Source organism: Aquarana catesbeiana, linkage group LG04 (genome assembly GCF_042186555.1).
Source record: "Aquarana catesbeiana isolate 2022-GZ linkage group LG04, ASM4218655v1, whole genome shotgun sequence".
NCBI classification, from domain to species: domain Eukaryota; kingdom Metazoa; phylum Chordata; class Amphibia; order Anura; family Ranidae; genus Aquarana; species Aquarana catesbeiana.
Window position 1 is genome coordinate 620,250,620 of NC_133327.1, and position 13,242 is coordinate 620,263,861.

The following is a 13,242-nucleotide window of genomic DNA, read 5'->3' on the forward strand; positions in this document are numbered from 1 at the left end:
TTGTTCCTCCAGTGTGGCCCCATTTTGCAGTCTTCTCCCTTTGAACCTTTGATTCCCTTGCGGTTTCTTACACGCAAGGTTGTCTTTTTGGCTGCCATTACCTCGACTTGTCGTGTTTTAGAGTTGGCCATGCTTTCTTGCAAGCAACCTTTCCTGGTTCTTGACCAGGATTAGGTGGTGGTGAGGCATGATCCTCTTTCTTGCCTAAAGTGTTCTCTTCCTTTTCATCTGAATCATGACATCGTGTTGGCTTCCTTTTGTTAAATACTAAGCCCAGCCCGCCCCCTTTCTCTCCTCATTGGCTGACTGACTTTGACAGCAACGGGAGCCAATGGCGCCGCGCTGCTGTCTCAGCCAATGAGGAGGGGAGTCCTGGGCAGCTGAGACATTCCTGCGACATCGCTGGATCTAGTGGGACCTCAGGTAAATATTAGAGGCGCTGCTGCACACAGAAGGCTTTCTATCTTAATGCATATAATGTATTAAGATAAAAAACCTGCCTTTACAATCACTTTAACATTTGGTATCTTTTTACTTGGCGCAACCTCATCTTTTATACTTTATTAAAAAATTTGGATATTTTATATTGTATGTGTGTGTGTCCTAAAACGTTAACTTTAGTGTATTTTTTTTTTTTTTATTAAAAATGTACGTTTTATATCATGTAACATAAAAATTTGGAACTACCGTCTATTTATTCTCCAGGGTCTCTGCTTTCAGAAAATGTTTGTGGGGTTTTGAAGGAATCTTCAGGCCTAAAGTGATCTTTTTAAACATGTGCAAAAAGCCCTTAACCACTTATTTGCCTCCTTAATGACCAGGCCATTTTTTGCTATACGGCACTGCGTCACTTTAACTGACAATTGCGCAGTCGTGCGACTCTGTACCCAAACAAAATTGACGTCCTTTTTTTTTCCCCCATAAACAGAGCTTTCTTTTGGTGGTATTTGATCACCTCTGCCGTTTATATTTTTTGCGCTATAAACAAAAAAAGACCCACAATCTTGGAAAAAGCTATTTTTTACTTTTTTTTTTTTTTTGCTATAATATCCCCAAAAAATAAAAAAAAACACATTTCTTCATCAGTTTACGCCCATATGTATTATTCTACATATTTTTGGTAAAAAAAATTGCAATAAGCGTATATTTATTGGTTTGCATAGCGTCAAGTTATAGCGTCTACAAAATAGGGAATAGATTTATGGCTTTTTTTATTTATTTATTTTTTTATTAGTAATGGCGCTGATCTGCAATTTTTAGCAGGACTGCGAAATTGCGGCAGACAGATCGGACACCCTTGATACTTTTTTGGGGCTGTTGTAATTTATACAGCGATCAGAGCTAAAAATAGCCACTTGTTACTGTATAAATGTCACTGGCAGGGAAGGGGTTAAGTGTATCCTAGGGTGGTGTTTCTAACTGTGGGGGTAGTATACTGTCAGGGAATAGAGAGAGATCGCTGTTCCTGATTACTAGGAACAGCAGATCTCTCTCTACTTCCCTGACAGAACGAGGATCTGTCTGTTTACATTGACAGATTCACATTCTGTCTCTCTACATTGACAGATCCCTGTTCTGTCTATCTCAGGAGTGATCGCGGGTCAAAGGCGGACATCTTCGGCTCCGCAGTCATGCGGCCGGCGCGCCCCCTATACCCCTTAAAGCAACCGCTGTACAGCTACAACGATTTGTGCATAGAAGCCAACCTGCCGCCGTATAATGACGGCTGGTCGGCAAGTAGTTAAAAATGGATCTGACAGCAAAAGGGTTAATGCCTGTTATCGGTTTGCTGAATTGAAGGTCTTTGTTGCAGGAAACCTGTCAAATAGATTTCCATTTTCTGCACATCATTGGAGAGAATGCCTGCAGGAATCCAGTTGTTGAGGACAGTAATGGGAAGTTTTTCCTTCCCATGTTCCTATACAAACCCTTTTTTTTTTTTTCCTTAATTGTGGAATTACTTTCCCAATAGGCAAGCCGCTGACAAATATGACTGTTATGCTCATCGGCAAGCTGTCCAAGAACAAAGATGATGTTAAGGCAATAATTGAAGAACTAGGCGGAAAGACGACTGGATCCGCCAACAAAGCCACAGTATGTGTCAGCACCCAAAGTAAGTACCTCCATGGCTTGCATGTTTTTTCTTGTTTGCTCTGCCTGTCTTCTGCAAATTGTGCATGGAAAACAGATGGCTGGCTACCTGTGTTCCCACACTGTTCGTCAACTGTATGTGTATAAGAAGTGCAAGAGAAACATAAGGCGGCACATTTTCTACTCCAAAACTATAATGGGGGGGGGGGTCGAGACACACCTACCATTGACAGATGCACTATAAGGTCACCCATCTGAATTGTTAATGTTAGAACATACAAATACTTTTTTTTTGTTTTTTTTTCTTTTTTCAAAAAACAACTTTATTGAAAAAGAGAACCAAGGAACAATAGCATGGCATAGTACACAACAGGAAGTACATAGGTGATGTCCAGAGTAATAAACCACAATGCAGACTTACTCAAATCTCATTAGGGTAAGTAAGTAGTGATATAATCACATAGCAACAACATCTTACAGATACATTTTGACCTTTTTGTATGACCACAACCCTACTTGAGAAACTTTGGAAAAAATTGGAACAGAGTGCAAGCTGAGTTTTCTCAACATCAGTACCCGACCACACAAATGCTCTTTTGGCTGAGTGGGCACAAATGCCCACAGACTATACTAAAATCTTATGGAAAGCTTTTCCAGAAGATTGGATGCTATTCTAGTCGCAAAGGCCAACTAAGTTGGCTGTAAACTGTTTTTTATGTATTAATAGTTTCATAATTTGTTGGGTGATAATAGCATACCTATGGGGATATAAGTCCTTTCTATAGAAGCTTGGATTTTGCTTCCTCTGGATGAGATATACTTCTGTGCTAGAGAGAGACTATTCAGCTTTCTTTCATTTTTCTAAGGGGTAGACCCCTAGACCTTTTGATCAATCGTTAAACTTTACTACAGGTATCTAAAGGCCCAGCTTTTCCTTTTTCCTTTTCTGCAGTTCAAACAGGCAATTTTGTGCAAAGGACCATAGTTTTTGTCATGACATTGGGCTTATTTATTGTGATCAATTTAGATGCAGTAGCAGAATTCTTCTTTGATATTTCGATTTTGACCAAACTTTTACTCTGCGCATTTACAGAGGAGGTGGAGAAGATGAGTAAGAAAATGGAGGATGTAAAGGCAGCCAATATTCGAGTGGTGAGCGAGGACTTCCTGAATGAACTTCAGTCTGGCAAAAGCTTCCAGGACCTGCTTACCCAGCATGGCATCTCTACTTGGGGTGCAGAAATAAAACAGGAGGCAAGAAAGGAGCCCCAGGCAAAATCAAAGCCAGGACTTGGGAAAAGTACTGGCAAAGTAAAGGAGGAGCAGGGTAAGTGTCATGTGTAGGGGTACAGCAAACTATAGCAGCCCCCACAGTTTGAGCTTTTTTATTTTACAAGCTAAATATATGGTTTATCTTTACCATACTATTAATAAAAAACATGGACCGATGCTTGATGCAAATGTTTCTTTTACTTGAAAACTCCAATCATACAAAACTTGAAAGTGCAGACGTGCAAGCTACTGTACAGTATCGCGCGTAAATCGCTCTTCATCAGGCTTCTCTGGCTGTGGGTGGAGAACCCGACATCATTTTCTTCTCTTATCCCCACCCAACACATCACCACACATGTATCGAATCAAACCATTACCATTACTGATTAACTAAACCTAAAAGATTAACCCTCACTGCCTAAAGATAATAGTGAATGACATTACAATTCCATACACCAAAAATATTTACAAACAATAACTTCATGTATCCTACAAAGTATCGTCTTCTTTTCAAACATAATCTCGAAGTCAACAAGATCTCTTATCATCAAAACATTTTTATCTATGCATTAATACATCAGCAATCATTCTGGTTCATTATAATATAGTCTCAGATTTCTTAACCCATTTCAACTGTTAACTCTGTTGGCTGATTTCTCAAATGGGAATTCATTCCATTGAATCTAGAGAAGATGTAAAATATACATGTCATATATCAGATCATTACACTACCCTGCATCCACATCCTATAAAAATAGGTATAGATCATAATCTCTATTCATACCATCCGGGTATAGAGACTGTAGTCTATTGATCCACCAAACTTCACGTTTCCTCAGTAAAAATCCTGTCCCCCCCCTCTTTTGTCAGGAGATATTTCCTCCAAAACCATGCATCGCAAATCGGTATCTCTGTGTCCCATCTCAGAGAAGTGATGTGACACAGGGAGACCTGACTGTGGATGTCGGATCGTACTGCGATGTTGTGCAATGTGATCCTTGATTTTCTGGGTAGTCTCACCTACATAGATGAGATTGCATGGGCATAAGAGGATGTATACCACATAGGATGTCTGGCACGTATAAAAGCCATTAAGTGTTACTTTATTTTTAGTTGTAGGATGAATGAAGTGATTTCCCTTAAGCATCAAATTGCATTGAATGCAATTAAGACATGGATGACAACCCTTTCTTTTCCTGCCCAGAAATGTTGTTTTTGTTTCCTGGGTATCGGATCTGAATTCAGATCGCACAAGGGAGTCACGCAAAGTTTTATTGCGCCGATAAGCTTTCATAGGAATTTGTTGGAATTCCTCTATCTGTGGATATGATCGCTTTAAAATTGGCCAATGTCTCCTCACTAGGTTAAAGATCTTATCACTATAACTGTGAAATTGAAAAGTGAATGGTATCCTAGATCTAGTTGATCGATTATTTTTTATAATTACAGATTTTAGTTGGCTTTATAATCTTATTAAGTTCCTGTGTGATCAGACCATCCGGATAGCCCCGCTCTCTAAACTTACAGCACATCTCTTCTAATCTATTGTCCCTCACTGTAGTGTTGCTCACGATCCGTGTTACCCTAAGAAGCTGGCTTCTGATAATAGAGCCAAATACATGGGGGGGGGGTGGTAACTATCAAATCTTAAGAGTTGGTTCCTATCAGTAGGCTTAGTGTACAGATTTTATTTTTATTTTATTTATTTCAGGTACTTATATAGCGCCGTCAATTTACGCAGCGCTTTACATATACATTGTACATTCACATCAGTCCCTACCCTCAAGGAGCTTACAATCTAAGGTCCCTAACTCACATTCATACATACTAGGGACAATTTTAGACAGGATCCAATTAACCTACCAGCATGTCTTTTGGAGTGTGGGAGGAAACCGGAGTACCCGGAGGAAACCCACGCAGGCACAGGGAGAACATGCAAACTCCAGGCAGGTAGTGTCGTGGTTGGGATTCGAACCAGCGACCCTTCTTACTGCTAGGCAAGAGTGCTATCCACTACACCTCTGTGCCGCCCGATTGGTCTCAATCCGTCCCTGTTCAATATAGACTCGTACATCCAAAAAAGGAACCCAACCATCACCAACTTGCATTTTGAATTGAATATTGGGAGAACAACCATTAATCATTTCATCAAAGGCTTTTAACAATTCAGTGTTGCCCCGCCATACTGCAAAAATGTCATCTATATAGCGCCACCAGGTGGCGCAGTACCTTTGAAAATTCTCATTATCAAAGATGTATCTTTGTTCAAAATCATGCATGAATGAACATGCGTATGGCGGGGCAACATTGGAACCCATGGCAACTCCAGTCAGCTGTACAAAATATTGATCCTTAAAAAGAAAATAGTTATTGTATAAAATGACATTGAATAATTTTTCAAACAGGGAGATCTGGGCTTCTGAGTATTCATGACAATCTCTGATTAGACTGATTGCTGCTTCAATGCCTGCCTTATGTGGAATCGATGTATAAAGACTTGTTACATCCCAAGTTACAAGGATCAAATCATCATGAATCAGTGGTAACTCTCTGATTTTCGAAAGAAAGACATTAGAGTCCTTGATGTAAGATCGGGTATTTTTCACAAGAGGTGACAGTACCTTGTCCAGTAATTTAGCTGTGGGAACAAAAATTGACTCTCTCCCTGACACGATCGGGCATCCTGGTGCGGAATGACTGTCTTTGTGGATCTTCGGTAACACATATAGAACAGGGATACTTGTGTGTGATGGTAACAAAATTTCAAATAAGTCCTGTGAGATTAACCCTTCTTTGACTGCTGGTTTCAAAATGCTCTCTAGAATCTTTCTAATGCTCCATGTGGGATCTGAATGTATGCGTTTGTACACAGTAGGATCATCCAGTTGATGCTGAATCTCACTCTCATATACCTGAGGGTCCATAATCACGACTGAACCCCCTTTATCCGCCGGTTTACAAATAATGTCATTCCGTTTAGTTAGCTCACGTAGAGCTGATCTTTCTTGGGGGGATAGATTATTAGGTACATGATCTTTGTAATCAACTTGATGTATAAGATTTTTCACATCACGGGTAACCTCCTGCACAAACATTTCAACCGGTACATAAGTAGTAGGGGGAACCGATTTTAGATTTCATTGTTAACCCCAAAGTTTTAAAGTTCAACCTCCCCTCAGTTGTTTCATCCTGGGTGAAAGGTTTGTGAAGAAAATGGACCTTCCATCTAATATTGCGGAATAAGCGGTATAGATCCTGATCTAATTGAAATGGATCTAGGTAACTTTTGGGACAAAATGATAAACCACGATTAAAAAGTCCTACCTCCTCCGGTGACAAGACCCGTCTGGAGATGTTGTGTATTAAATCTCCCTTGATCGACCATAATTGCCTCGTGTGTTGCGGTGTCTGTCCTGGCTTCCCATCTTGTCTCTGTTGTACCGAGATCTAGTCTGCATCCGGGTGGTGGAGATCCCTCTCCGATCTGCTTGTAAAAAATTAGATGAGGAATCGGTGTCGGCGTTAGCTGAGGAGTTATCAGACATATCTCTCCTGTGGTTTCCATACGACCGCGTACTATATACATACCACATAGTTATAAAAAAAAGGAAAATGGCTAAGTGACTCTTGTACATCACCTTTATTGTCAAGTTACATAGGAACTGATCATGGACCAAGCTGCTTAGCTTACCTGCAATGTAGTGTTCAGAAAAATCCTGGACCCCTGGGCTGTTTTGGCAGGTAGTGGTGTCCGAATATACAAAGGAAGACCATCCCTTCATATCAGTTTATACACGCACAAGCCAACATAAATGTACCTCTACAATGTAAACTGCTTCTTTTTAAAAGTTTTTTCTTTTTTTTTTTTTTATTTCTTTCAGGGAGCAGCAAGTCTGAGAAAAAGATGAAGTTAACTGTTAAAGGTGGAGCCGCTGTTGATCCAGACTCAGGTGAGTAATCTATAAAGAAGAAAACTTTTAAGACCCACAATCCCCAATAGTATGGCAAAAGCGGATATTTTATTTAGTTGTGTGTTTCATTAGCCTGGAGGTTTGTCCCTCTAATTTGCTGTCCTTCAAGTGAGCTTGATTTGGCCTAAAAGGTACCCAAGCTAACAACACAGCTGAAGTCCAGCCACCTTTTTAATGTCTTCAGGTGCTTGATTTTATTTTCAAGTCAAATTATGTGTTCTTGTGGACAGACCCCCCTTGGATCTGAGCCCCATGCTGTGTGCAAGATCTTAAAGTCCCAGTTATGCCCTGCCCTCTTCTGGCAAAAAGCCCTACCCCAGTATTTCAACTGGCAAAGCTTTTCTTGGCTTCAAAGGGTCTTCTGTTTGGATTGACAGACAGAACAAAGCTTAGTGCTGGAAAAGGCTTCACAGGGGCAAGTTGAATTGAACAGTAAAGCTGGAACTGCAGGTTATTTAGACCATTTATTTTCCCCATGTTTAATGTAATTTGCTTCGTTTGGGTTTTGTTTTTCTTTAAAGCTAATGGTAGTCCCGCAGTACCATATTAACACCTTGAGAGGGTCCCTGCTTCCCTTGGCGTGTGTGCTCACATGTTAGTTATAGTTCATGTACCTAATTGGTCACACCTCTCACTTTAATGCTCTGGGGTGATATTTAATTCTAGCACTAAAACACAGAGGGCCACACAATGCAAGTGTCAAAACCAAACTAGTCATCTCAGAGATTAGGCTGTTGATTACTTCCGCAGTGACATCTGTGGGGACACTTCATTTTTAAAAACACTCAGATTGAAAACGGCAGCAGATTTTAGAAAATCTGCATATTCTTCAAGTAATTCTGCTTAAATCCATGTTGTGTTCCTCAGTTTGCTTTTTACAAGTTACATTTTCAGTTCTAATGTAACATTGGTTACCGTAGCTGAGAGCCTGCAGGCAGTATTGTGGATAAGCAGTTTGCATCCTAGCCTTGCAGCCCTGGATTCAGTTCACACTGAGGACTCGGTCTATTTGCTGTTTTTATACGTTTTGCTTGGGTTAGGCTAAGTTCACACCGGCATTATAAGCAGGCATTTGAGAGGCGTTAAAAACGTCCCTCAAATGCCTATGCAGCTGATACAATGGACAGCACACAGTGCTGGTCACACTATCAAGACAGGAAGTGTTCGCATTGCGTCACTTCAAACTTGAAGCCTAATGTCGAGTCAGGAGGCGTTTTGAAGCCTTTAAACGCCTTCTATTCAAGTCTGTGCTCTGGCAGGCAGTTGCGGTGCGCCATAGGGCGTTTGGGGGGCATTTTTAACTCGTCATTAACTACGGTATTTTAAAACTCCAGTCTTGCACCCATACTAAAGCTCATTAATGCGAATCTAACGTTCATACTAACATTATAGGAGCGTTTGTTCAGCATTATAAATTTAGTCAATTGTGAACAAGCCCTTAGTGTGGCTTTTCTGAGTTTTGATTTCCTCTTCAAAACATATGATAGTCTAACCCTAGTATGAATTTCCTACACTTCTTACCACAATTTTATTAGACTGACAGGGTACACCTTTTATGCCATGAAAACTTTAATAACCTGATACAAATATATATGATTTTTTTTAGGCCTCGAAAATTCATGTCATGTGTTGGAGAAAAGTGGCAAGATCTATAGTGCCACCCTAGGTCTGGTGGATATATCCCGAGGGACAAACTCCTACTATAAACTGCAGTTGATAGAACATGACAGAGATGCCAGGTCTGTATCTCATTTTTAGAGAAATAATATTGGTTAAAATGATTCATTGATATTGGAATAGAAGTAAATGAGAAGGAGATTAGAGTGATTTTGTAGGCTTGGGTTGTGTTTGGCAAAAGAAGTGGCTTCTAAGTAGATGAAGTCTAGCTGTGAAAATTCAGAGGCAGGTTGTTATAGGAGAAGCCCCTGCCATCAAAAGCCTTTTAATACACACTGGCTGTCCATGCCATAGATCTCAATTATATTGAAAAGATACATTTCGCTTGAGGAATCTTATGGGAGTGCCGTATGCCTGGTCCCTCTCTGAACTCCGTGGTTGTATCTGCTTATCACTACAGGAAAAAGTAGTAATGCTTTTTTTTTTAGTAGAGATGGAGAAGAATTCTGCAAAGGGTGGCTCGGTATTTTGCGGAGGAGAAATAGTAGGTCACCAATTCTATAATATAGAAATGATGGGGGAATGGTTATTCAGATACCAAATAGTTAAAGCTGAACACCAGAGCCATTTTTTCTAAGGATTTGTGTTTTGCAATCTTTTTACACTTTTTTTAGTGACAACAGAGCCTGATTGGTGACTGGATTTTGTCCTAGTTATACAGTGCCTCTTGCCTCCCTCTCCCCAGCCTGTGATTTGACAGGAAAGGAGCAGCAACAGGAAGATGAGGCCATTACTCTGGTCCCAGCATGTTCGTTTTTAGTGCTGTGAATGCTGCACACCTAATTTTCTCCTAGTGCTGCCTCTCCCTTTCCCAGTCTGAAGCTAGCCATAGATGAGTGTTGTGTTTTGTTTTTTTGTTTTATTTGTTTAATGTTCAGCCAGCGGGAACCAGCGACAAGTTTTCTAACTTGTCTGTTCGACCTAAATCTCTCTAACGTCCAACTTCTGTCGAACAGAGACAGCCGCACATTGATCTAAATTCAGACGGTCCCTGGTGAACTGGCCAAATTTTGGTCCATCTGTGGGCAGCTTTAGTTCTGTACAGAGAGGATAAGAGGCTGATAAGTCAGGTGCACAAGTCGCATTTAAAAATGCATGTCGTGATATTATTTATTTTTTTTTTTTTTACTAATATGTAACCTGTTTTATCTCTGTTTTATAGCACCAAATACTTTATAGTAGAAAAAGAGTACGAAAAATGTTTTAAAATAAAGTGTACATTATTACTTTCGTAGGTGTGTGGATTAACCCTGTAGTCTCATGTAAATTTTACAGGTTCTGGGTCTTCCGGTCGTGGGGCCGAGTCGGAACAGTTATTGGCAGTAACAAACTGGAGGAAATGTCTTCTAAAGAGGAAGCTATTGACCATTTCCTTAATCTGTATCAAGAGAAGACTGGCAATGCCTGGCACTCCACCAACTTCACCAAATATCCCAATAAGTTCTATCCATTGGAGATAGACTATGGCCAAGTAAGTGTGTGAAGTTGCATAAAAGTAGACATGATCAATTACTTGATCAAAGTAACACACCAGCAAGTTTAAAAACCTAATTGTGTAGATTTATGGGACAAGAGCCAGCAGTATGGCCTTATTATGACCAAGCCACCACACATTTTTTTAAAGCACAGCTTGAAAATGCCGAGTGTGAATGCAATGTCCAGTGTATTTTTGTATCTGATCTCATTCGAATAGGGTCCCAAGGGTACATTTCTGGAGCCTGTGCAGTAATGTGACATTCTGGCCTGGCTGTTGTCAGAGCATGGGTGCTTTATCTAGAAAGATGTCCTGGTAATACTAATGAAGTATGGGGGTAGCATGAAAGTGGAAACAACCTTTGAGCAATCTATGAACTCAGTATCTAAAACTGTATATTTCATGAATTTTCCCTGAGAGAAAGCCCTGTATAGTACCATGCTGCATAAATATTTTCTATAGATGCAGATCTGCATGCTTTGAGGAATTAAACTATTTAACTCCCTTCCACCCACAATCTGTATAAAAGTGCTCCTGAGCACAGTTTCTGTGCTGGAGATACTTTAATAAATGTCATCCCTTAAAGGGGTTGTAAAGGTAAAAGTTTTTTCACCTTAACCACTTAAGGACCAGCCTCGTTTTGGATTTTAGGTGTTTACATGTTTAAAACAGGTTTTTCTGCTAGAAAATTACTTAGAACCCCCAAACATTATATATGGTTTTTCTTCTAACACCCTAGAGAATACAATGGCGGTCATTGCAATACTTTTTTTTGCACCGTATTTGCGCAGCGGTCTTATAAGCGCACTTTTTTTTGGAAAAAATTCACTTTTTTGAATAAAAAAATAAAACAACAGTAAAGTTATTCCAATTTTTTTTTTATATTGTGAAATATAATGTTACACCAAGTAAATTGATACCCAACATGTCATGCTTGAAAATTGCTCCCGCTCGTGGAATGGCGTCAAACTTTTACACTCAAAAATCTCCATAGGCGACGTTTAAAAAATTCTACAGGTTGCATATTTTGCGCTACAGAGGAGGTCTAGGGCTAGAATTATTGCTCTCGCTCTACCGGTCGCTGTGATACCTCACATGTGTGGTTTGACCACCGTTTTCATATGCGGGCGCTACTCGCGTATGCGTTCGCTTCTGCGCGCGAGCTCGTCGGGACAGGGGGGTTTTAAAAATTTTTTTTTTTTTATTATTTATTTTAAAATATTTTATTTATTTTTACACTGTTTAAAAAAAAAAAAAATTGTGTCACTTTTATTCCTATTACAAGGAATGTAAACATCCCTTGTAATAGAAAAAAGCATGACAGGACCTCTTAAATATGAGATCTGGGGTCAAAAAGACCTCAGATCTCATATTTACACTAAAATGCAATAAAAAAAAAAAAAGTCATTTAGAAAAATGACATTTGAAAAAATATGCCTTTAAGAGGCGTGGACGGAAGTGACGTTTTGACGTCGCTTCCGCCCAGCAGTATCATGGAGACAAGTGAGCGCCATCTTGGCCTCACTCGTCTCCAGACACACCACGCAGAAGGACGCGATCGCCTCCGCCGCTACCGACGGCTCCGGTAAGCGGCGGAGGGCACCGGATCGCGGCGGGAGGGGGGGGGGGGGCCCTCTCCCGCCACCGATAAAAGTGATCTCGCGGCGAATCCGCCGCAGGGACCACTTTTATCTGAAAGCCGGCCGCCGCACGAAAACGGGGATACCGGGGTTATGGCAGCTAGCTGCTGCCATAACAACGATATCCCCGTTCAAACTTAGGACGTATATAGTCGTGCGGCGGTCGGGAAGTGGTTAATGCATTCTGTGAAAAAACATCCGACAATACAGCCCCCCCGTTTTACTTACCTGACCTCTCGAAAGTCCCGCGCTCGCCCCCGACATCCTCTTCGCCACTCAGCCTGGTTGTTGATTGGCTAGAGTGGATGGATTGAAAGCAGCGCAACCATTGGCTCGCGCTGCTGTCAATCACATCCAATTATGTGGTGCACCGGGGGGCGGGGCCGAGTGATACAGTGAGCAGCTATGGCCGCCGATTGTATCACAGGAGCGCGCCCGCAAGCACTCAACACCATGTGTGGGAGCTCGCATGAAGGTGTTGGGTCCTTGCGGGCGGCAGCCGAGACAGCTGCCGAGGGACCCCAGAAGACCAGGTTCGGAGCCACTCTGTGCAAAACGAGCTGCACAGTGGAGGTAATTATAACATGTTTGTTATTTAAAAAAAAAAAAAATAAATAACTTTAGTGATCCTTTAAACAGCTGTCATAGCTGCCGCTGTGAGTTTACAGTTATGAATGGTAATCATTCAGAATGTATCCAGTCATGTGATCACTAATATGTTACAATTTTATAAGTAAGCTGGCAGAGGCCAATGCAATCTATTGTTGTCGGTGTTTTAAAGTGTTAGAAATTTTACATACACAAACACACCCTTAGCCACTTCCCACCAGAAGGCCATCAAATGACGTTCTGGGCTTTAACCACTTCCCGACCGGTGCACGCCAATGTACGTCGGCAGAATGGCACGGCTGGGCAAATGGGCGTAACTGTAAGTCCCATTTGAATTCCCCACCGTGCCATTGCGTGCGCGCCGGCCGGGAGCTCCGTGAGGCGGGTCCCACGGACTCGTTTGCCGCAGGGATACCCGCGATCGCCTCACGGAGAGGACGAACGGGGAGATGCTGATGTAAACAAGCATCTCCCCGTTCTGCCTAGTGACAGTGTCACTGATGTCTGC

General features: G+C 41.2%; 1 protein-coding gene across 1 annotated transcript in view; it reads left to right on the forward strand.

Moving 5' to 3' along the window:
- The window catches only part of PARP1 (poly(ADP-ribose) polymerase 1), a 108,827-nt gene that overhangs the window by 64,527 nt on the left and 31,058 nt on the right, over nt 1-13,242 (forward strand). The window contains exons 9-13 of the mRNA XM_073628305.1: nt 1,973-2,113; nt 3,185-3,418; nt 7,245-7,313; nt 8,941-9,073; nt 10,287-10,482. Coding sequence (XP_073484406.1) covers nt 1,973-2,113; nt 3,185-3,418; nt 7,245-7,313; nt 8,941-9,073; nt 10,287-10,482 — 773 coding nt within the window. The remainder of the gene's footprint in view (nt 1-1,972; nt 2,114-3,184; nt 3,419-7,244; nt 7,314-8,940; nt 9,074-10,286; nt 10,483-13,242) is intronic.